Source organism: Lampetra planeri, chromosome 36 (assembly GCF_965212315.1).
Source record: "Lampetra planeri chromosome 36, kcLamPlan1.2.h2, whole genome shotgun sequence".
NCBI classification, from domain to species: Eukaryota; Metazoa; Chordata; class Hyperoartia; order Petromyzontiformes; family Petromyzontidae; genus Lampetra; species Lampetra planeri.
The window spans coordinates 3,568,664-3,590,623 of record NC_136142.1 but is presented as its reverse complement, the minus strand read 5'-3'; the positions used below and the strand labels follow the sequence as shown (position 1 = coordinate 3,590,623).

At 44.6% G+C, this 21,960-nt stretch overlaps 1 protein-coding gene across 4 annotated transcripts in view; it reads left to right on the top strand.

Moving 5' to 3' along the window:
- The window catches only part of LOC144730696 (ephrin type-B receptor 2-like), a 143,117-nt gene that overhangs the window by 19,123 nt on the left and 102,034 nt on the right, over nt 1-21,960 (top strand). For all 4 annotated transcript variants that reach the window (XM_078611387.1, XM_078611386.1, XM_078611388.1 and 1 more), the window contains exon 2: nt 18,553-18,617. In XM_078611387.1, the coding sequence (XP_078467513.1) occupies nt 18,553-18,617 (65 nt within the window). The remainder of the gene's footprint in view (nt 1-18,552; nt 18,618-21,960) is intronic.

Genomic DNA, 21,960 nt, shown 5'->3' with positions numbered 1-21,960 from the left:
CAGATGAAATGACCTCAACTGTACATTAAACATCACGTCTATTTTTCTGTTATCCGCTGATCTTATTATCAGCAACCCTGAATTCATTTTTGTACAATTCTACTAACTGCACGTGGACTTTTCCTCTTAAACATTAATATCCACAGATAAGAGGTGCGGACTGAAATCGGTGGTAAATTTTTCCCGATATCTGTACTCATCGAGAAGTGGAATTACGTATTGGGAGATGGACTTCGTGCAGCATTGCATAACACATTCCTGCAGAGGGAGCTGGTAGGAACGTTGGGTTGCTCGGTCAATGGCCAGGGTCAACGGCGGCGTGGTGTATTCCGCAAATATGCCCGACTCTGAGGACGGGCACAAGCCGACGGTGAGTAGGTTAAACGTTGAGTTTTATTAGGGCACCACGGGGTTACCAGCCCCTCCTCACCCAACTCCACCTCTCCCACCCCCCACTCAGCCCCACCCTCTCCACCCAGCCCCTCCCCACCCTCCCCACCCAGCCCCTCCCCACCCTCCCCACCCAGACCCGCCCCACCCTCCCCACCCAGCCCCTCCCCACCCTCCCCTCCCCACCCTATCCCACCCTCCCCTCCCCATCCAGCCCTTCCCTTCCCTCCCCACCCAGCCCCTCCCTACACGACGGACGGACACAATAATCCAGTGTGGGCTGGTGTAACCAGGAGGTTCCTACCAGTATATTTTTTCTGCAATCCACTGAATGTTGATTTGTGAGCCTCATAGCATTCATAAGTTTCTGACTCTTCTACATTAGGATACCATGACATTGGTTTACTGGGCCATGCCCTTCTGATGAGGCTTAGTGCAATGACAACTAATCCAGAGTTTGCATGAATTTTAATATAGTTATAGGCTGCTGGAAAACATTGGCCCAGACAGGGCTCTTTGATTGAAGCTATTTAGGTTTACTTGAGCAATGAAGCAGATACCTATGATAGTGCTGAAGTCACATACCAAATCCAATTAAAAGGTATAACTCAGCTCATTAACCCCTCTGAGGGTGATAATATGCATACCACTGTGGAAAGTCAGCAGTGGGTCTACCGTAAATAAAACAAAAACGCAGCTCCCACTAGAAACCTGGGTTGCCATAACTCATTCAGGAAGTGTATCATTCATTTTTTTTGCAAATGAATTTGGAGAATGGGACTTATGTACTACCGCTGTAGAGTAATAGACGACGAATTAAAATGTGAACAAGTAAATAACCAGTGTCCATTGATAAGTTGGGCAGCCTCGGTTTGAAATGTCGTGTGGGCTTCGGGGCTTGAGGATTAGTAAATCCCTAGGTGGTATTGTTTACGGGATGAAGGTAAACCTGGCATGTTGGAGAATGTCCCAAGGTGTTCCGTGGGATTTGAAATGTAAGAATGCGCGACTTGTCTTTTGTTTAGCTTCTTGTTCACAGTCGGCCGGCCGGCTGCTTGTGTTTCATAAACGTGTTTTGGTACGAAGGAACTGTACTTCATGCGAATTTTTTTGGTTTTATAGAAGAAGAAACATTAAAACCCCGAGGATTGGTGTTGTCGTAGTCGTAGATTTGCTTTGTCCTGCATTTGAACGTCATCATGCAGTGCCCAACTTGGTTGACCCAGATTCCCCCCCACCCCCCAAAATCTCTTCACATGGTGCAATGCATTCGATTAAATTATTTGCAGTTGCCCATGAAATTCACGTTAAATTAATTAGCCATGTCCATGAGAATGCTCTACCAAACCCATCCGAAGTGGTTTCTCTCATGTTGCACACAAACATTTAACTGTTTGATGCCTGCGAGGAAAAACCTGACGTGGTACATCGTTCGCGAAATGTTTACATTTTCTACCCTCAAGGTCCGATTGATTACGCTTTCAATGTCACTGTTGGGAAGTGAGAAAAAAATGGCCTTTTTTCAAATCGTGATGCGTTTTGTAATGCACATTGTACAAAGTGAATTCAACCCCCTGGGTACCTTCACAAGCCAAAGGCAGTGCTGTACTCTTGTCATTAATGCTGCCGTCGAGAAAATGTTGTCTGCTAATGTTCGGGTCAGTGGCCCTGTCTTATCTGTTAACATTGATGGTGGTTAAGTGTTGCCGGTCTGGGCTTTTAAATTATGATCAACCATTGCATAGCAGTGACTGGAGTTTTCTTTTTTCACTGTAGATTAAGATTGTACCCCAAATACCTGCATTTGATTCCCAGCCGTGTCGTAAAAATGCCAAGTCTCATTCACACTCCGTCGACACTCAGATTGTGTCCCTTTGCAAACCACTAGCAGTCCTGAGGCAGTGGTGACAATTCCACGTTGCTATTACGAGGGCTTGTTTTATTCAATGGTGATGACAAGTGTTGACTTACAAAAAGAGTGGTACTCAATTTATTGACCTAGACGGCATTGAGTCAACTCCCAACCGAGATGTGAATTTGCAACATTCACACGGAGTGTTGAACAACCTGCAACAGGGCCAACCAGTAGGGTCTGCCTCCTGCGTTAGTGGAAATCAATTTCTGCCAACGTTTAGAAGCAAAACTGGCCAAGTGGGAGGAAAATGTCGTACGCTTGCGTCACAGTGCAGTACTCTCCTGCGCAACTCTTGATTTTATTTCATCGCGGTTTGTGTGTGTTTCCTGCTAGTTGCCATGCGCACCTTTAGGAGACGCTTTGCATATAGATACCAAATATATTCTAAGGTGGTGAGGCGCAGTGGTATATAGTGCTCAGGTGCGCTGCGCCAATAAACCCAGTGACCTCGGTTCGATTTTAGGCCACGGCTAACATTGGTAGCTTGTGCGCTCTCATCCTATCCTGCGTTCCGTCTTCTTCATCAACCCGCAGTGGCCAGCATGGTGGAGTTTAGTTTAACAACACCCATGACTGACTTCCGACTTATTTAGAAACATGCGTTTTAGAGTATTTGGCTGCTCTATATTTCAAACGTGATAAGCCAATTCATTGAGCGGTCATTTGTGGCCAGGTCGCTTCTCAAAAAGAGCTAGAAAGCTCAGTGGGCCTTAACTGGTAAAATTTAAAGTAGTTTAGTTTAGTTTTGCATAGGGGGCGGGAGCCCTTCATCTAGCAGTGGATTTTACAAAAGTCTGAAATTATTATCGGAGGCATGTGTGCACAATTTGCAGATATACAAAGTGTAGAGAGTAGAGATTCTGCGGCCTTTGTTGTAGATGGCGATCGCTCATACATCCCTGTGATTGCTTCAAGAAATCGTGGCATTCTATAAAAGGGCCAAAGCTGACTCCGTGTCGGTGTTACATTTTAGCGGGACGGTGTTGTGATTGAGTGCAAACTGTAGAACCTGCAATCAATCACCAAGAAGGGAGTGTGGAAATGTAACTGCGGGATTTGTACTCGTAGCAGTGAAAATTGACCATTGCTTTGGTTGTTTTTCCAGATCGCCTTTGTGTTCACCCCCGCCGCTTTGCTCGCGCCCAGAATAAAGCACCAGAGTGCGAGCGAGAATGGAGGGACACTGGCTGTGTTTTCGGCGATGAACAATGCAATGTTGAGGCGTTGGCATGTTTTTTAGTTTTCCGTCCAGCTTGCTGGAATGCTCGTCTTTGATTGCACCCACAGCAGTCTGGAGAGTTCGGGGGCAGCTCATTGCTGACCATCGAGAGCGACCCCCATTGCTCTCATAAATGCAACCATCACTGTCACATTCTACCCACGTTTGTGTTTTCGTGCCTCTGACACGGACTGTGTAGCGCTGGCTTTGCGTGCCTGCCGTGGCTAGAAGGCTTTGACCTGCATTCGGAAGGTTGCTGGTTCATATCCCAGTTGGCTTGCCAGGCGGGGAGTGGCCCAGGAGATTGTGTCGACTCGGCCAATCACATTTTGGCGGTCGATAAAATGAGTGGTCAGCTGTGGTCGTGCTTTTGGGAGAGGATGGCTCTGCTCTAGGAATGTAGAAATTCTGCCACCGGCTCACTGCTGTCAATGGAGACGGAGTGGTGCCTGACATTTATCTCAGCAGTGACAAGTATTCAAACACATTTTTTGTTTTGCACTATTGTTATGTTACTAGGCAAGGCCCATTGAGCTATATAGATAGCTCTTTTTCAGATGCGACCTGGCCACAAATGATAACTCAACAAAGTGGTTGAAGGAGTGGAAATTTATAGCAGCCAAATGACTCAATTCGCATGTTGATTTTAATTGTGGAGGGAAAAACCGGAGGACCTGGGGAAAAGTCCACACGACCACGGGTAGAGCATCCCAACTCCAAATATACAGCAGGCGTCAGGGTCAGGATTGAACCCAAGACTTCCTGTATACCAGGCGAGGTAGTTAGCATCTTTCCACCGTTTGTTCTATTATTATTATTGTACATGTTGTTTAGTGTAATATGTATACATCAAAAACAAGTAAATTCTGTTATCACATCCATGAAAATTTATTGACACATTCTTTGCAAAATTTTTAGAGTATGCTATTGTAATCTCCCACCCAGCCAACACTCACCGGCATGGTGAAGTACGGTCAACAACTGGCATAGTGTGGCGGTGGCCTTCTTCAAGTAGCAGATTGACAAAAGGAAGTCTGTTCTTCTTCATGCCCTCTGTTGTACTACTGCAGTGCTATCTTTTACCATGCAAATCAGAATAAGAAAAACAAATGTTCAGCGTAAGGTCACATTCCTAAGCATCAAAGTGCGAATCTGCAGAAGCTTCGAGAGATATACACACGCATAAGCCCAGAAAACAAAAACAAAAACAAAACCCCCTTTTTTGCAATTTTTAAGCCGTGAAAAAAAATGTTCACCCATAGCTGTTGAGCGTTAGAAGCAGTTGTTTACGTTTGTAGGTATTGTGTTTTTTCAAAAGGAGGATTTGAAGTGATGAAAGGGAGAGATCGAGAGACACACACACAAATGAGAATGTTTATTTGTCTCGGGAAATGAAACCCTCACGGTTCATGCAAAAAATTAACGATGAAGACCTGATCAGCTGCGAATAACGGATGGCTTTCCATCGTGATGGTGGTGGCGGCGGTGCTGCTGCTGCTGGTGTAGGACGTATCTTTGAGTCCCATATTTTCTTACAAGGTTCGCGGTTTGTTTAACTCGAATGGACGTCACGACCCGGCAACTGGAAGGTTTGCCCATGCGCGCCGAGTTTGCCCGCGCGTGTGCAGTGCGGGTGTGTCGGTGAAGCCTGCATCGCTTGAATCAACACCTCCCTCTGTCAGTGTCATCGGTGGGAATGGTGGGAGGTTACCTGCAAAGGGCAAAGGTTAGGGGGGTCGCCATATGGGAGGGCATGCACAGCCGAGTGAGAAAATTGCTTTTGAAAATTAGCAACTGCTTATTTGGGCGAGCAGTGCTTCTGGGTACTTATCTATGAGTCATTGTGCTGGCAGCCGTTTGCTATCGTATTGCTGCATGAACAGTTTTTATTGTTGGCAAAAAAAAAATGTTCTTCCACATTGCCTAAACTCACTTCCGTCACATATTACATATAGCGAAGCTCCTCTTGTCCCCTATTGCTGTTACTCGCGACTCCTAGTATCCGCGGGAGCTCCAGGGATAGAACAACTACTATTATCCACGGCTCTATTCGTCATATTATCTACCATTATCTACGGTTGTTTCCCCATCCTGCGTGTCTAACTGGCTTCCTATTATCAGAATGTTGTTGTGTTTTTTCACAGATAAGGGGAGTTTGTGGTAATTCGCCTGACCCCCTGACGTGTATTCACAGCCACGTCTAACATCAGTGGCAAGTGATACCGAAACCGGTCCCAGTCCCCCACACCATTGTACCAAACCATACTAATCAGATTGGTGAAGTATGGTCAAACGACTCCCATTTACTGATACAGAATGGATATGCCTTCATGCAGCAGTGGATTGACAAAGGGCTGCAAATAATTACCTAATATATATTTGTTTAAATTTAAGTAAACCTTGATATACTGTTTAACAAGTAAATGGACTGGCATTTTTTTTTACATGGTCATTTAAACTTGGCTTACAGCAATAGCGTGCGACTTCATTAAAGCGCACGTGTCATCTTTAACAATGACAAACGCATCTCCCTTTATCACAGTAAACATTTCATCCGTGTAGTTGGAGGGTAAAAATGGGCACAAAAGCATTTGCTGCACAACGGTTAATGCCACGGCTGCTTCCTGGAGTTGCAGTACGCTGCCTCACAATGACACATGGTTGCGCTAGGTTGAAGGAGATGGGGAAAGGGCGAAGTTTTAAATTAATTTACCCGGCAGAATTATTGAGTGCATACACACAGTAGTGTACACATTTGACGTGTGCTCTCAAGTTGAACATTTTGCTCACACTACGTTTTGTACGAGACAGGAGTGGCTTGCCATGAATCTTTTCTCAGCACTATATAACAGCGGGCTTGGGAAATTGCCTTTTTGACAAGTCCAGCACGGCTTCTAATGCAATTTCATCTCTTAATTTACCACACTTGAGTTTCAAGACTCTTTCAGGAAGGTCATGCTAAGCGTGATTGAACAATGATTATTTTCTATTTTTTTTACATTTATGATAAGAAACCTGCTTACTTGCACAAAATAAATATGTGATGTACTCGCTAATGGAGGTATGTTTCCAGGGCCTGTAGGTGGGTGGCTTTGTGCACCATTTGCAATTCACCCTACCGTGCCTCCACAATCAACATAATTATAAGGTGACTTATATGCCACCATGCTTAGCTATTGTTCTAAATCAGCGGATGAACTGGCCCTGCTAGAGGAATGTGCAGGATTGATCACTGGCTCTGGCCCATCAATGTAGATGGGCACCACTCCATGCTTCTTGAGCAGGGAAATACCCCACATTTTTACTTTTAACGTTAATAAACAGTAACTTTCTTTATTTAGAATTGCATTTACATTGCATCTTGTCGGACAGGTAACCTTAAATGTAAGGTATAATGATAACAAAACCCCCCACCCCTCAATACAGCACTGTATTGTGATAATACATTTAACACGATTACAATTATCAACACGATCACTTGCAAGCTGTCGTATTAAATGAGCGTTGCCGCGAGATGTTAATGAATTTTGGATTGTGACGCTTAGGTTAGGTGCAGACTATTAATTTCCAGGACAATCCATCGCGTCTGTTTTTGTCCAGAGCTCGCTAATGACTATAAACACGGCGGCTAACCTTTCCACGTGAAGTTGTGTCTCAAGCCGAGCTCCTGCATGATGAAGCTGACGCAGTGTTTTCATACGGTTCAGTAATAGCATTTAAGAATGTGAAAATTGATATCAGAGCCAGCATCAGTGCACATTTCCTCTCCATTTATTGTAATTATATCGCAATTATTTCGGTGCACATGTTTCACTTAATAAAGTATGAGGTTTGAGAAGAAATCCAGCACATCTAAGAGAACGTATGGCCAAACATGAGCTATAAACACAGATTTGGAACAATTTAAGACATCTTCCATGAAAGTATCCGTTTTACTGTGATTATGTTTAAGATTGTATCAAAATATTTTCTAGGAAAATACACAAGAGTGTTTAAAAGTTGAACAAGATATTTTAAAATAAATTAGCTCAATAGTTATATATTTAACAAATACAGCAAAACGGTGGCACCTCCATAGGACGCGAGTTCAAATCCTTGATGGGGTTTCAATGCAGCCCATCGTCCCTCTGGAGATATTGAACGAGTACAACTTAATGAGATGCCAAGAGTGGTCATTCTATGGAGATGGCAGTATCCTCCATGAGCATGTGGGAATTTACAAACAGTAGTACCAGGTTTGCCAGTAGTCGATGACTGCTGGCTCGTTCACTTAAGCAGGGCGATTATATTTTTTCAGATTGACCACCCAAAACTATCCACAATCTTTAGGTGCGTTGCCACCTCTGTTCACATACTGCTGTCTGAGAAGACAGACACACAGGGACTCTTCTACTTACGGACGAGTTAGGTTCCAACGGTTTGTTTGTAAGTCGATTTGTTCGTAAGTCTGCTCCTGTTGATTCCACACGCGATGTACGGCGTGCACACTAAACGCATGGCTTTAAAAGTTGGATCATCTCCTGTAGACGCATATGCCACCGGTTCTTCACGTTCTGCAGATGTAGATGCCACCACCGCCATCTGTTGTGCTGCGGTTTTAACTTACGACGCTCGGTCCGAACAGGCAACTGGACATATGGACAGTTTTTGTTTGTATCTCTGAAAGTTCGGAAGTTGAATGTTTAAGTAGAGGAGTCCCTGTACTTATCATTATTATTCATTGCATATTTTTACATGCAATTGCTGCATTGCCAAGGGAGAGATTTTAAGGTTTTATTTTGATTGAATTGCTTGAACTTTCATTTCCATTGATATACACACGGACTAGATCCCGTTTTAAAATTCCCATCCAGTCTTTAAAAGTAGGTTAAAGCAAACCGCGACACTCCGATGCGTTTGCTGAGAGCTTTTTCGTGACCTGAAGCTCCCAGTAAGTGGAGCGATACAAACTCCGAAACGCATCATAGAGAGCTGTACAGCACAGCTGTGAGAACCTACACAGGAGAAAAGTAAAATCATTTTTCACAGTCGTGAATGCAGCGTGATTTGGACAAGTCAAGGCACTTATTGAACTGTGGCGGTTTTTTTTTTGCTTTAGACACGTTCCCTTATCACATTCAACATGCGCGCTGCGATATTGAACCATGCATGTTCGTGCAGGTCCAACCGTTCGTGTAGCACCAACCGTGTCGATTCCCGTCCACATTTTAAGTGTTTAAAAACCTCGTCTTTAATCCCGTTGGTCGCCTGCAGTCCTTGTCAAGCTGAAACAGTGTCCTATGCAAGATTGCTAGAATATCGACTCATTTCTGGCCTTCGGAGATCATGCCGTGATAAAGTGTGCCCCTTTGACCTATGTGACATGGGTTGGAGACCTTCTGTGGGTGAGCAATAAGGTAGATTTGTCACAGTTATATGTGACAAACACCCAAATGGGATTTCTGTCAATGAACCTATTTTCTACCGAGTTGCAGTAGTTTTCATTCCGAAGGCTTGCGCAAGCACCATCAATCCTCAGTGCTCAGACACTCACCCTCCCGATGAATATTGAAGAACACTTTTCACACCATTTAGGCTAATCAACCAAATTGAAACAAATTATTTTCATAGGAAGACTTTAACGGTCGTATCTCATGGGCCGGATTAGCATGCAACAGACTGACACGTTTCTAAAGGAGGCAATGTTCAAGGGCTGTGCCACCAAAGCATTCTTACTGGTATAAAGTGGACAATGAGGACCTATAATAGTGAACCATTTGAGGTTGGGAAACAATTTATCAAAGAAAAATTGGAAATCCCAACTCAAAATTAATTGTCGAGTCCATTGCTTACACAGCCCCAAAAAACTAATCTGATGGATAGCAGGTGACATGTAAAAGGTGTCTCAGGAAACAATGTTTGGTGGGGCTCCTATTTCACTCGAATCATTGAAGGCCCCATAACAATAGTGTTCAACTTCATGCAATTATGCAATCGGTGTTGCCCCCAATATCGTGTAAAATTTGCCACAACCATGCGCCACATCAAAAGCGTAAACTCTATTTGCCAATACTACGAAGTATTTTCATCCCTTTCTCAACTCGCTGCTGGTTGAAGGTGTGCCTGTGCAATGTAAGTCACGTGCTTTGTTTGACCATACTTCACCACGCTGTTTTAGTGTTGGTTGGTGAAGCGGTGGCAGGCGTGGCAGAGTACGCTGGACCGGTTAACATATTTTACTTGCCACTGATGGTAGCCGTGGCCGGGAATCAAATTGAGGCCGCTGGGCTGGTGGCCGAGTGCACAAACCACTGCACCACCACTCCACTCGGGCCTTATTTAAACCGAAACGTGTCTATAGCAAAGAATCTTGCAAGTGGAAATGTATTCGGTCCAGTCAACGTTCTATCGAATCAAAAGTGAGGGGGAAAAAATAAAGTGGCACTGCGGTAAGAGCACGCCACTAAAACACTGAAGGAATCATGTTGGAGCCGTCATCTCTCATGTTGAGGCTGATACAATCATGCCACGTTGTGAGACCGATGAACGCTTTCATCGAGCCGGAGCCCTTCCATCATCAACGCTCTGCGATGCACAGACGGTGTCCAACTCAGGCCCACTGAACTTCCTGCACAGTGTGAATTTTCTCCTCGGCCTGAGTCCTCACAGTGGCTGATGCCTGCTAATGGAGATGAGCACCATCCAACGCTCGTTCGAGATTGCAAACGCTTTGAATAAAATTAGGCAATTTTTTTGTTGTGCACAAAATGCACTTGTGATGCTGTGGTGGATGCTGTGGTGGATGCTGTGTCATTACGTGGATGGCTATTAAGCACTGGGAACATGCCCAGCGTGAAGTGAACGGGGGAAGCTTGTTGCACAGTGGGGGGGGGGGGGACCATGTTGTGATTAATAGTTTATCGGCAGCGTGAATCATGCTGGAGACCGAGCACAAAGTTCTCCGCCAAACCGAGACAGCCCGGAAGCTCGCTTTGACACCGAAAGGTGACAAGGTGTGATTTATATTTAATACAGATATCTGACCATATCTTGGTTCATTCATAATTAGTCATCGACGGGCCTTCAAGCCACATTGAAGACGTTTGCCGAATGCTTTTGTCGTCATGAGCATGGTGGATCGGTGCGAGTAACTGATGGGCACATTACAGGGTTTCGATTTAAAGCTTTCGTGACTGTAGGGATTTATCTTCTTGGTTCTTTCGGTAAAGTCACGTAGAAGGGAAATAATAAAAATAAAACATAATAAAATAATTCTCACGACGTTTCGGCCACAACGCAAGCAGCCGTCCTCAGGTGAAGAACAGGTCTGTCGGAAAGACAGCGTCTGAATGTGTTGTGGCCGAAACGTCGTGAGAATTATTTTATGTTTTATTTTTATTATTTCCCTTCTACGTGACTTTACCGAAAGAGCCAAGAAGATTACAGGGTTTATTATTCACATGCATGGCAAGTAACAAAAAAATAGGCATCGATGCACGGTATTATGCAAAATCTTATTTTCTGTTGCAAGCCTTCGACACTTAACATGGCCTATCTTACCAGCATGTTGGCCAGTGCTGGGTGGTAGAGGTCGCCGCACCGCGCACTTTCAGATGCACTTCTGCGGCCATCTGGAACGCTCTTCTCTCCGGTATTAGGAAGCCATTGGAGCTCTGCACTTTTAAGTCGTCTAGATTGAAAACTAATTTCTTTAAACTGCTTTTTTGTCTTTAGCTTGTTGTTCGCCCCTCCCCCCCCACACCTCCGACGAGCACGATTTGCCACATACGGTGCGAGCGACGTTCGACACGAATGAACACACGGATGGGATTTATAGACGTAGATTACAACAAAATGTTTTTGTCACGGTGTCCTCTGCTGTCTATCGCTGATGAGACGATGAGCAGCACAAGCCCAATCTCTGGAGTTGGCCTCCCAGCTCTGCACGCTGCCCGTTCTCTTAAAGCTTGTGTGCGGGTGGCGGAACGGACGTTAATCGGAGCACGTGACGAACAAATCCGAGCTTCTTCCTCTTCTAGCCGGCAAATCCACATCGCTGCTGATTGCCCCCCAGAATGTGTGCGCGCGGTATCTCTGGAGAAACGTAGAGGGGGAAAAAACCTGTTTTAAATTGGCTTGCTTTGCGGCAATTATTGTTGCTTTGAATTTTTTGTTTTGTTTTGTCACCACTGCCAATGGTCTTCCTCAATCTGTTCGCCACTCTTTGCTTCGGCTAATTACTTTGCCGCTTCCGTCGGTGGCCACTGTGCGCGTGTGTGTGCTGTGTGTGTGTGCGTGTGTGTGCACGCTGTGTGTGTGTGCGCGTGTGTGTGTGTGCGCGTGTGTGTGTGTGTGTGCACGCTCGCGCGTGTGTGTGCACGCTCGCGCGTGTGTGTGCATGCTGTATGTGTGTGTGCATGCTGTGTGTGTGTGCACGCTCGCGCGTGTGTGTGCAGGCTGTGTGTGTGTGTACACGCTCGCGCGTGTGTGTGTGCATGCTGTGTGTGTGTGCATGCTGTGTGTGCGTGCATGCTGTGTGTGCGTGCACGCTGTGTGTGTGCAGGCTGTGTGTGTGCGTGCACGCTGTGTGTGTGTGCATGCTGTGTGTGTGTGCACGCTGTGTGTGTGTGTGCAGGCTGTGTGTGTGTGTGCACGCTGTATGTGTGTGTGCATGCTGTGTGTGTGTGTGCATGCTGTGTGTGTGTGCACGCTGTGTGTGTGTGTGCAGGCTGTGTGTGTGTGTGTGCACGCTCGGGCGTGTGTGTGTGTGCGCGTGTGTGTGCACGCTGTGTGTGTGCATGCTGTGTGTGTGCATGCTGTGTGTGTGCATGCTGTGTGTGTGTGTGCATGCTGTGTGTGCGTGCACGCTGTGTGTGTGTGTGCACGCTGTGTGTGTGTGCAGGCTGTGTGTGTGTGTGCAGGCTGTGTGTGTGTGTGCGCGTGTGTGCAGGCTGTGTGTGTGTGTGCGCGTGTGTGCACGCTGTGTGTGTGCATGCTGTGTGTGTGTGTGCACGCTGTGTGTGTGCATGCTGTGTGTGTGTGTGCATGCTGTGTGTGTGTGCATGCTGTGTGTGTGTGTATGCTGTGTGTGTGTGCACGCTGTGTGTGTGCACACGCGAGCGTTTTGGCGGTGGCGCTTGTGGAAAGGAAGCTGCGCGTGTTAATTGGTCAGGACGTTAATTGGGTATCTCTCTGGGACTTGTTTTTTGGTGTCCACAGTAAGGGTATTAGAGGGGGGACATAGTTACCATTTGCTCGTAAGAATAAAAGCGTGGGTGAGAAACCATTATTTTTAACAAGCTAGTCATGCGAAAGGGAGTGATGTTTTGATATTCAAATGAGAGACATAGGTCTACAATTATGAGTTGTGTGTTTTAATATGAACCTGTAATTAAATGGTGTAAGGGAATGTCCGTTTTTTTTCTCTCCAAAGCATTGCTTTCAATTATAATAACATTTTAAATCAAATTATAACTTGTTTTTATCTATGACAATGCTAAAATATTCTTTATTATGTTATTACTATTATTCTTATTATGTTTAGCATACTAGGCTTGCAAGCCGGATCTTGGAAGTTGGAAGAATGGGGCAAGTTTCTCCAAATCCCTCCGTCTCTCTGCACCCAGCGGTCTAAATGGGTTCACCGGAGTCAGTAGATTGGCAGGCCTAACGTGGTGGGGCCAAAAGCGTGGGTATTCCCTCCTCTTGAAAGACATCCGACCAGAGAGGATGATTTAGGCGGGCTAACCTCTGGAGCGTTTAACATCGAGGTTCCGTTTCGTGGAGGTCTTTCTGCCAGCAGTCGTGCAAAGTAAAGTAATTGCAGTGCTTTTGTACCTTGACTTTTTTTGACAATATATAAACGACACTTTTTCTTTTACAAAGTTCGCAAGTGTTCATTTGCGGCTGTCAAAAGGCGAAGTATGTCGCCTCTCAAACGAGCAAGGGACAATGCGAATATATACGTCAGTGGCCCTGGCTCCGATGTTATAAACGGATAAGACACGGTACCAGTCTAAGCTTAGAACAACCACTCCTGAATAAAAAAATTGCTGCACAGAAAATCATCAACCTAATTCGAATACTCTCTCTGGAATGCCTTTGCTTACAATGTCAGTTGAACTTCTCTTCCTACCTGTGGGTAGGACCTAGTAAATTGCCCACAGAGGCGGGGGGGGGGGGGAAACCGCAAACATTCGAGACCGAATTTTGAGAAAATAACCAGAAATCTCGCTGTCGAACTACATTGGAACTCGTTTCCCCATGGGTGGGCAAATCAAGCCCCGTGATGAACTGCCAACTAAACCTCCACCCGTAAGCCACGATACGATACCCAGTAAGAGAGAGAAAAGCAACTTTTATTACTGCAGCAGAGTATTATAACACACGATAATCGCCCATACACAGCTGCGACCACTTCGTTTGAAGAAAGCCCAGCTAATTGGTTTAATTAAAGTATTTTGCGCCATTAAATGCGCAGCGCTATGCTCCAGTGGAGGTGTTTAGCGTAGGAATTCGGTGGGATGAGCCGACTCGGCACCGTTGATTGGGGAGGCTTAGAAATGATCCCCCCTCCTTCCCACCACCACCACGACCATTCACCAACCACCGCGTCCACCAAGCTCCCTCCGCTTTGAATAGCAGGGACATGCACCAACCACCACGAGCTTCTTCGTAATTAATTTTAACGCCTTCATCAGCAAAAGGGCAATTTGCAGAGCCACTTCTTTACTGCGGCTGTTCAACGGGTTTGGCCGTGCAATTTGTATCGATTTGCAATGCAATTTTCACCATGTATGTAGATTAGTTATGTATAGAAATAATTCTAAGTGAGCGATTTGATACTCATTAAGGCCTGTAATGTTTCCAGAAGTTCTGTTTGGAAAACATAGTAATGATGTTAGTTTTAAACTTCATATCGATGCTCATTCGTGGAACCTTTGTTTGATGATTAACTTAACAAGGTAGCAGTCATTAAATCATATTATAATGCATGCAGAATTCAAATTGTTCCTATTGGAATGTGTAATGGTACTGATAATGATACTGAAACCCTATTATCATATTTTTGTACTGGCAAAGGAGGTTCCATGATGTAGCTGCCCACTCCGAGCTCTCATTATTCTGATAGTGAATTGTCTTTGATGTGGACCAATCAGTTTCAAAGACGATGCATATATTATCAGAGTATGTTTTGTTTGCATTCTGACCACAAGTATTGTGGTTAATGCAGACATGATTCCTTGTAAAAGGTTTCAGTTTGGTCTTTTAACATCTTAACACCTGTTTTGTTGCCACAAAAAAGGGGGAAAACCTATTATTATGCTGCTAATGTTTGCTGTCGTCATCATCATCAGCCATGATCAATCCACTGCTGGATAAAGGCCTCCTCCAAGCTGCTGCCACCTCCCGCGACGATGCGAAGAAGTGAATTTGAGAGGGTCTTGCTTGTAACGTTTAATAACATTCCCGATTGCCCCCCCCCCTCTCCCCCTGTCACCCATCTGCTTGTCCTACCCCATAGACACACTTCTGACGATCGTTACCCCGTGCACGCGGAGGGGCTGTGAGCTCAGACGTCCCTCTTCGGTCCCGAAATTTGAGGGTCTATCACTCCAGATTTGTTTCACGCCATTTGCTGCCCCCCCCCCCACTACTCCGACCTACTCTTTGGAATCGACTTCATATTCTGGGGTCTTGCCTTTCTACTTTACTCGCTGCCATTGTGGCCAAATTAACGGCTCTACAACTCTCCGGCTGTAGAATGTGGACAATGTATTGCAGTGTTGTTGTCCACACTGAGTCGACGAGTGTTCATACATGTGCTAAAGGAAACTGGAGCACCCAGAGAAAACCCCACGTGTGTGAGTGGTCAATACTTGGTGCCATACAGAAGGGACAGATGATGTCAAGTCCCCACTTGCTGTCCTGCCATCTCCTGGCGAGCCATGGTCTGGAGTTTGGCAACATTTGTTCGATCCACCAATTCTCTGCTCAAAAGTGCTGGGTTACGGGCCCTGGTGACATAGCCACCACCGCCCAGTATATAATGTGATCAGTAATCATTCATCCATAACACAGGTTTTTTTTTGGGTTAGAACGCGTAAATATATAAATGTGTCGTTAAACCCGCCACCACACGACACAATCAATTGGTAAGATTTGTCACGCAAACACAACATGCCAATTCGTCACTAGTACAGCACACCGATGTGTTGGAGAGCCAAGCCACAACATTTACAATCTGAGTATTACGTTTCGCCAAAACTAGCTTCATCAGGCGACAGCCAGATTTGTGGAGAAGTCCTCCTCCTGTTTCATTCCTTAAATAGAGGCGTAGATGTGATCATTCCTCAGTAATCATTCATTTGCTGCACTACATTTATTTATTTATCCCACGATGTCACCTCCATTTCACGCATTTATTTCAGCAGTGCGTGCGTTGTTAAAGTGAACCGTATCATCTTTTCTACATGGAACAAAATATGTTGACGTATTTCCATGTATAGTGCCGCATGTGTTATGCATTATGTTTCTATAATTGATGACATGAATCAAAAGAGCACATACATCCTGTTGTATTTTGTATAGTATTTGTAAATAATACGTATATATATGTTCCCAAAATTATTGAAAGCGAGCACCAGACCTGTGCATTTTGAATCGTCCGTGCTCTGGTTCATTCGCTGCATTTCAAAGGGGTTTATTGAAGTCACGCGAACAAACAGCAGTTTGTGTCTAGATGATATCGCTGCTGCTGCTGCTCAACATCCATAACTGCATGTGTGTGTCCTGTAAACAGCATGGCAAGGCTGGCGGACAACACTGTGGTGTGAACCGCATCCTCGTATATTATTTGGGAGATGTTGAAATATTTTTTTTGTATTTTTCCAAAACCACGACATTTTTTAAAAAAATTGAGACAAGAGCTAAGATTCAAAGGATCGCCACCGTCTGAAAAATATGAGTCTAAAAGTAGAACGTAGATGACGTGTCAGGCAGGACAGAAAGGTAACAGAGGGTAAGCGGAAAGAAACGAGCAGGAACAGCAAGAGATTAGAGAGAGATGGCCGATTAGAATAGGGTGCGTTAAGGTAGGCACGTTTTTTCTTTTTCTAAATAAATTAAATATTATTTTCTCACATTCACCGCAAACAATATCCCATCAGCATGCAGGATCTGCATGCTGATGGGACATTGCTTGTGGGTTAACAAAAATGGCGATGTTGGCCATTATCTCCTGTTGCGGCAATACGTGAGATGTACGTACAATAATTAATGGCGCGTTTCAAAATAGTGGTGTTTAATGAGTGACAGTCGTAAATAGCTATCAAATGGCAGTGTGTCCTCACTCTGTCACCTTGCTTGGTGGGGGCTCTGAGTCGGTGGTAGACATTTGACGTTCCTATGGCAGGGGCCAGACGTTGCCATAGACTTTCATGATGGTCTTCCCACTTCCTGGTTGAGGCTGAGCAGATGTCTGAGTGGGACATGAACTAGTCACCCTGACACTGTGAGTTAAATGCACTGCATCTGTGCCCTCTGGCTAGATACCAGAGCTACTCCATAAGTAACCACAACTATAATAATTGCATTCGAATTCATTTTTCTCAATTTAATTTTGTTTGCTGTTGTTGTTGGGTGCCGATCCGTGCATTACTCTACCACCGCACATTTATTGGCTGGGGAAATATATTTGCGAGCCAGGAAGCATGTCTTCACATGCTATCGTGTATGTAAAAGGAAAATGTAATTAATATGCATACATGCTGAAAATTAATTATTTGGTTAATGTGCAAGTGGTTCTTGATTGATGCACAGCTGCATCCTTGTGTATGGGCTTGCGCTTGGCCAGTTTTCACGCTTTTTTCTCTCGCAACTATGCACTCACTGTTTCTACATTCAGTGCAGCAGAAATCGTATTTTTTACCCCATTATTCGCGAATCTTATTTTATACGAGTAACTGTAGCGTCTGTAAAAAAAAGTCTACTATTTACATTCCTATCCTACCTATGGTCTGTTATTTTCTGCAAGAAAAAAAATCCCTGCAGATAAGTGGAATGCAATTCTTGGAAAAACCTAATGGTTAATAGGATCTGCATTATCATGGATAAGAGGAGCTTTAGCGTACACACAGAGTATAGGTTGAGAGTTAGTGCTGTGGTCAGTGTGCTTGATTCACATTTGGAAGATCGTACGTTCAGATCCCATCATCCCGTTTGGGTCTATAAAATGTGTACTGTTTTACGGCAAGTCAACAACAGAAGCCTCAAGCACATGGAGTAAAACGTTCAACATCATGCCAAGCCGTGCAGTTGCAATTTCCAAATTTGTTAAGCAATAATACCCTTGGTGTTGTGCGTAAATGGTCATTGTTTGCTCTGTAGAAATGATCACTCGCATTGCTCATGATTTAAAATCAATACAATTAAGTTAATATATTCATTACAGCTGTCTTTAATTATACACTTTATTAATTATATTAAAACCCAGAAGCTTTTTGGTTTTTCAATTAATAATAACATTGACTGTAAGGTTTTAGTCATTTGTATTGGCTTTTGAAATGTGGAACCGTGACTATAAGAAAGTTGTTTTAATTAGATTTGCCACTATACAGATTAGCATATTAATTGCATTCGCTACATAACAGATTTTTTTTTCTTTTCACTGTTTCATATTACAATCCTGGGAAATGTATAAAAAATGTTGGCCATTTTTCAAAGAAAGTTTGCTAAAAAAAAAGATATGCCGCCTAGTTAAGTCAAATACATTTCAGTTCTGCAAACATAAAACAAAACAGGAACATCTTAAAATTGAAAGGTACAGTTTAGGTATTTATAATGTGTTATATGATGCAAAAAAATCCATACCACTTTACCTTCTACCATACTTCAAAGTTGTGTTTCAAAAAGCGTAATGTTTCATACCAAGAAATACTTCAGAATGCTGTTTTTTATGAGCACTTAATAATTGGAGGATTATCCAACATTCGTCTGAGCAATGTTTGGAATGTGTTTTTAACCTTCTTTTCCATTTGCCTCCCTGCAGAAAATCTTCTCGACACAACGTTGGAAACAGCCGAACTTGGTTGGACTGTGTATCCCTCTACAGGGGTAGGTGTAAACATTTGTCTCTTCCATTTTTCCCACCTCACAATTATTTGGTTTGTTTTGCCCTGCAAAATCATTTGCCACACCCCTGTGATGATATCAGGTGCCACCTCTCAGCTTTGTGTTGTGATCTGAACTTTCATTGCTCGTACATTCATATATGCATGTGTATTTAACTTCTTTCGCACCGTACGTAGCCAACCGTACTAATCGGAGGTGCGGGGAAGGATGACATACTAAACACAAAAGCAGCTCTAAGTAAATTCGTTTTAAATCTAGATTTAAAAGTGCATAGCTCCAGTGGCTTCCTAATGTGGGAAGGATGAGGGTTCCAGACGGCTGCATGAGCGCATCTGAAAGCACGCGATGCGGTGGCGATCTTTGTTCGATGGCTTCGCCAAAAGCCGCTGTGAGGATGACCGGAGTTCGCGTGACGGTTTACGCTCCTTGTAGTTCATTTATTAGCTTGCATCTTTTGGAGTTTCTTTTGGCCTCTGGCATGGAATTTCTTGAAATGGAATTCATCCACCAGAGCTTCTCTGCACCTACGGCTCGGCTGTGTTTCATTCATTATTTAATTAGTCTCCCCCCCCCCCTGCCTACTCTGTCACCATCCCTCTTCTCTCGCTCCAAGCTTTGGCAAGCCTTAAGGAATTTAAAGAAAATAGTTAGACCATTGTATGTCCTCTTTTTTATTTTTAGCTAAAGCCTCCTAGATCTCTGTCTTGCTGACTTAAAAAAACACCCTTATTTTTCTTGACGCGTCAGGAAATGGCAGCACCCTTTGCACGTACGATGCTGGACTTGTCGTAAATTCTGAGCTTTCATCCCGTACTCATTTGCTTCATTACGTCGAATACCGTAGGCTATTTTACGACAGCCGATGATAGCTGGGGTCCTGGAGTTCAACTTCCAGGGTGGTTAGTCTGTTGGGGGCGAAGAGAGAGAAAAAAAAATGCAATATGTGATCCCATCAATCACTTTGTCGTCTGTCTTTGTCACTCACTACGTATCCATTTGTCGAGGTGTCTAAATATACCTTGATGTCTGTCTAATTGATGCCTCTATGCCCATCCGTTGGTTGATGTCTATCAGCTCGCGTCTCTCCATTTGTCATTGTCTGTCAGTGCCTATTGATTGATGTGTCTCTGCCTGTCGGCGTCTGTGGGCCTTTGCATTTCCTTGGTTGCACATATAGAACATTGTGGGTGAAAGCATTGTTACATAGGGCATTGCTTGCACATACTCTCTGTTTAATCCACAATCCTACCAACGTCTTGGCAATGTTCAACATCATTAGCGAGTAGCATTTGAACAGCTGAATCTGGCTATTGGTAAACTCGGCTCAAAACATGTACCAAGCGTGGTCTTAAACCTTCACAACAGTGGAGGAGTTGGCCAATGCAGTGGAGCATTGTGGTGGCCACGCTGCACTCTGGACGTAATAGGCCCTCACTGATATCACTCGCTTCTGTAGCCCACAAAGCAATAATGGATGAAATTTGTGAACGTGTTTTTTACGAAGACAAACTTGAATATACACAGTGTATATTTACAGGATAATGAGAGATGGTGGTGGCTTGGGGGGGGGGGGGCTTCATCCATCAGCGATTGACTAAGGCTGCTGCTGATGATAATGGCGATCCATTTATAGACACCCCACTCATATAATGACCTTTTTCTCAATACGGTATTGAATATTATAAAAGTGACGGCTCCATATCTTGCAGAGCGGAGAGGGCGTTAACACATTTTATTCATGGATTGTTATTGATGGGAAATGTGTAGAGGCCCTCAAATAAAGTGTTCACATCTCTATAATGACTCCCTATTAGTTTAGTGGTATATTTGGCTATGGTTGGATCACCCAGGATATGCAGTGGAATCTATCTTTAGTGTTTGTTTGCACATTGCCAAGCATGCGTCTGAGTTGCACAGACTTCCAACTGCCACACACGGCTTCCAGGCTAAATACGTGGCACGCCACTACGCTACTCTCACGCAAGCTTATCAGCGTGGGCATTTATCCATCCATATTAATTCATTTATTTTACTCGCATCAAAAACGGGAGAGGTACCAATGGAAAATGTGTGTCAGTGCTTGCAATTATTGTGGCAAGATAAGTAACAGTTTCAATACAGCGATGGATGAAGGTCTCCCCCCACTTCCGTGTCTGTTCCGAGTTGTTTTTCTTTTTAAACCATACTTCATCACAACGGTCGGCACATGTTGGCGAAGGGCGTGCTGGAGGGGGGGGGGAGTCAGGAATTGGTCTAATATCACTCGCCACTGATGCGATCCGTGACCAGGAATCTAATCAGTATACCCAAGTGCATAGCGCAGCGCTCTACCCACTATGACACCACTATTCCCGTCATGTGCTTGCATTGAGTTGTACGAGCTTGTGCATGTGCGTACATAGTACATTGTGGGGAGCGGTGGCGCAGCGGTTAGCGCGCTGCGCTACCCGGCAAGCCGGGATTGATTCCCCCTCGCAGTCGACACAGCAGTGACGATCATCTGAACTGGTCCTGGGCCTCCTCTAGGTAGACTCAGCCTCAAATACGTACCTGGTGCAGTGTGTAAATGTCACCACTTTGGAGATAAAGGCGGCCCGGCGTGGTGTTGGCCACCCACCCCCTCTTTTTTTGATGCTCGCGAACAGCACTTGCCCCAACAGTCTGTGACAGGCTATTTCAGGGGGCGGGGGATGCTGGGTCTTTGTCTTTGTAGTACATTAGGCTGTAACTATTTACCCGTCTTGCCATCCGACATATTTTCACGATTCAGGGTCACGAGTCAATTCAAGAAGCAACTCTTTTGTTTTAGCTAAAATATGTCTAAAACTCCACGAATTTGTTTAAATGGAGCATAGGCCAACAACATTGGTAGCTTACACCAATTGGGTCAGCGACTGCAAATGTACGCCAGACAGCGATTCAGTCACTGCACAGCAGTTAGTAAACAAGATATTGGTCTGTTTATCAATTCAAAGTACTGCTACAACCCAAAATTGTCTGTTATTCGCAGGGCTGAGTACTTCCTGAATCAAGCACAGGAATTAATATTTATTAGTGTAGGCACCAGCATTCGCACAGAGTCCCGGACGCGTGTTGTCTCTTTAATAAGCACCCCTAGACTGTGGAGCAGTAATGTTCGGCACAATTAAATGCAAGGCCGCCGAGCTTGCAAGTAGTTTTGCGGTGTGTGCGTGTGTGCAGGAATTACGCAACACGTATTTATTTTGGAAAAGGCCGCACGGCTTACTGGGGGTTCTCTATTGGGAAGTGCAGGGGTCATCTCTGGGTAAAAACCCGGGGACGCTTGAGCCCTGCCCATGCCATC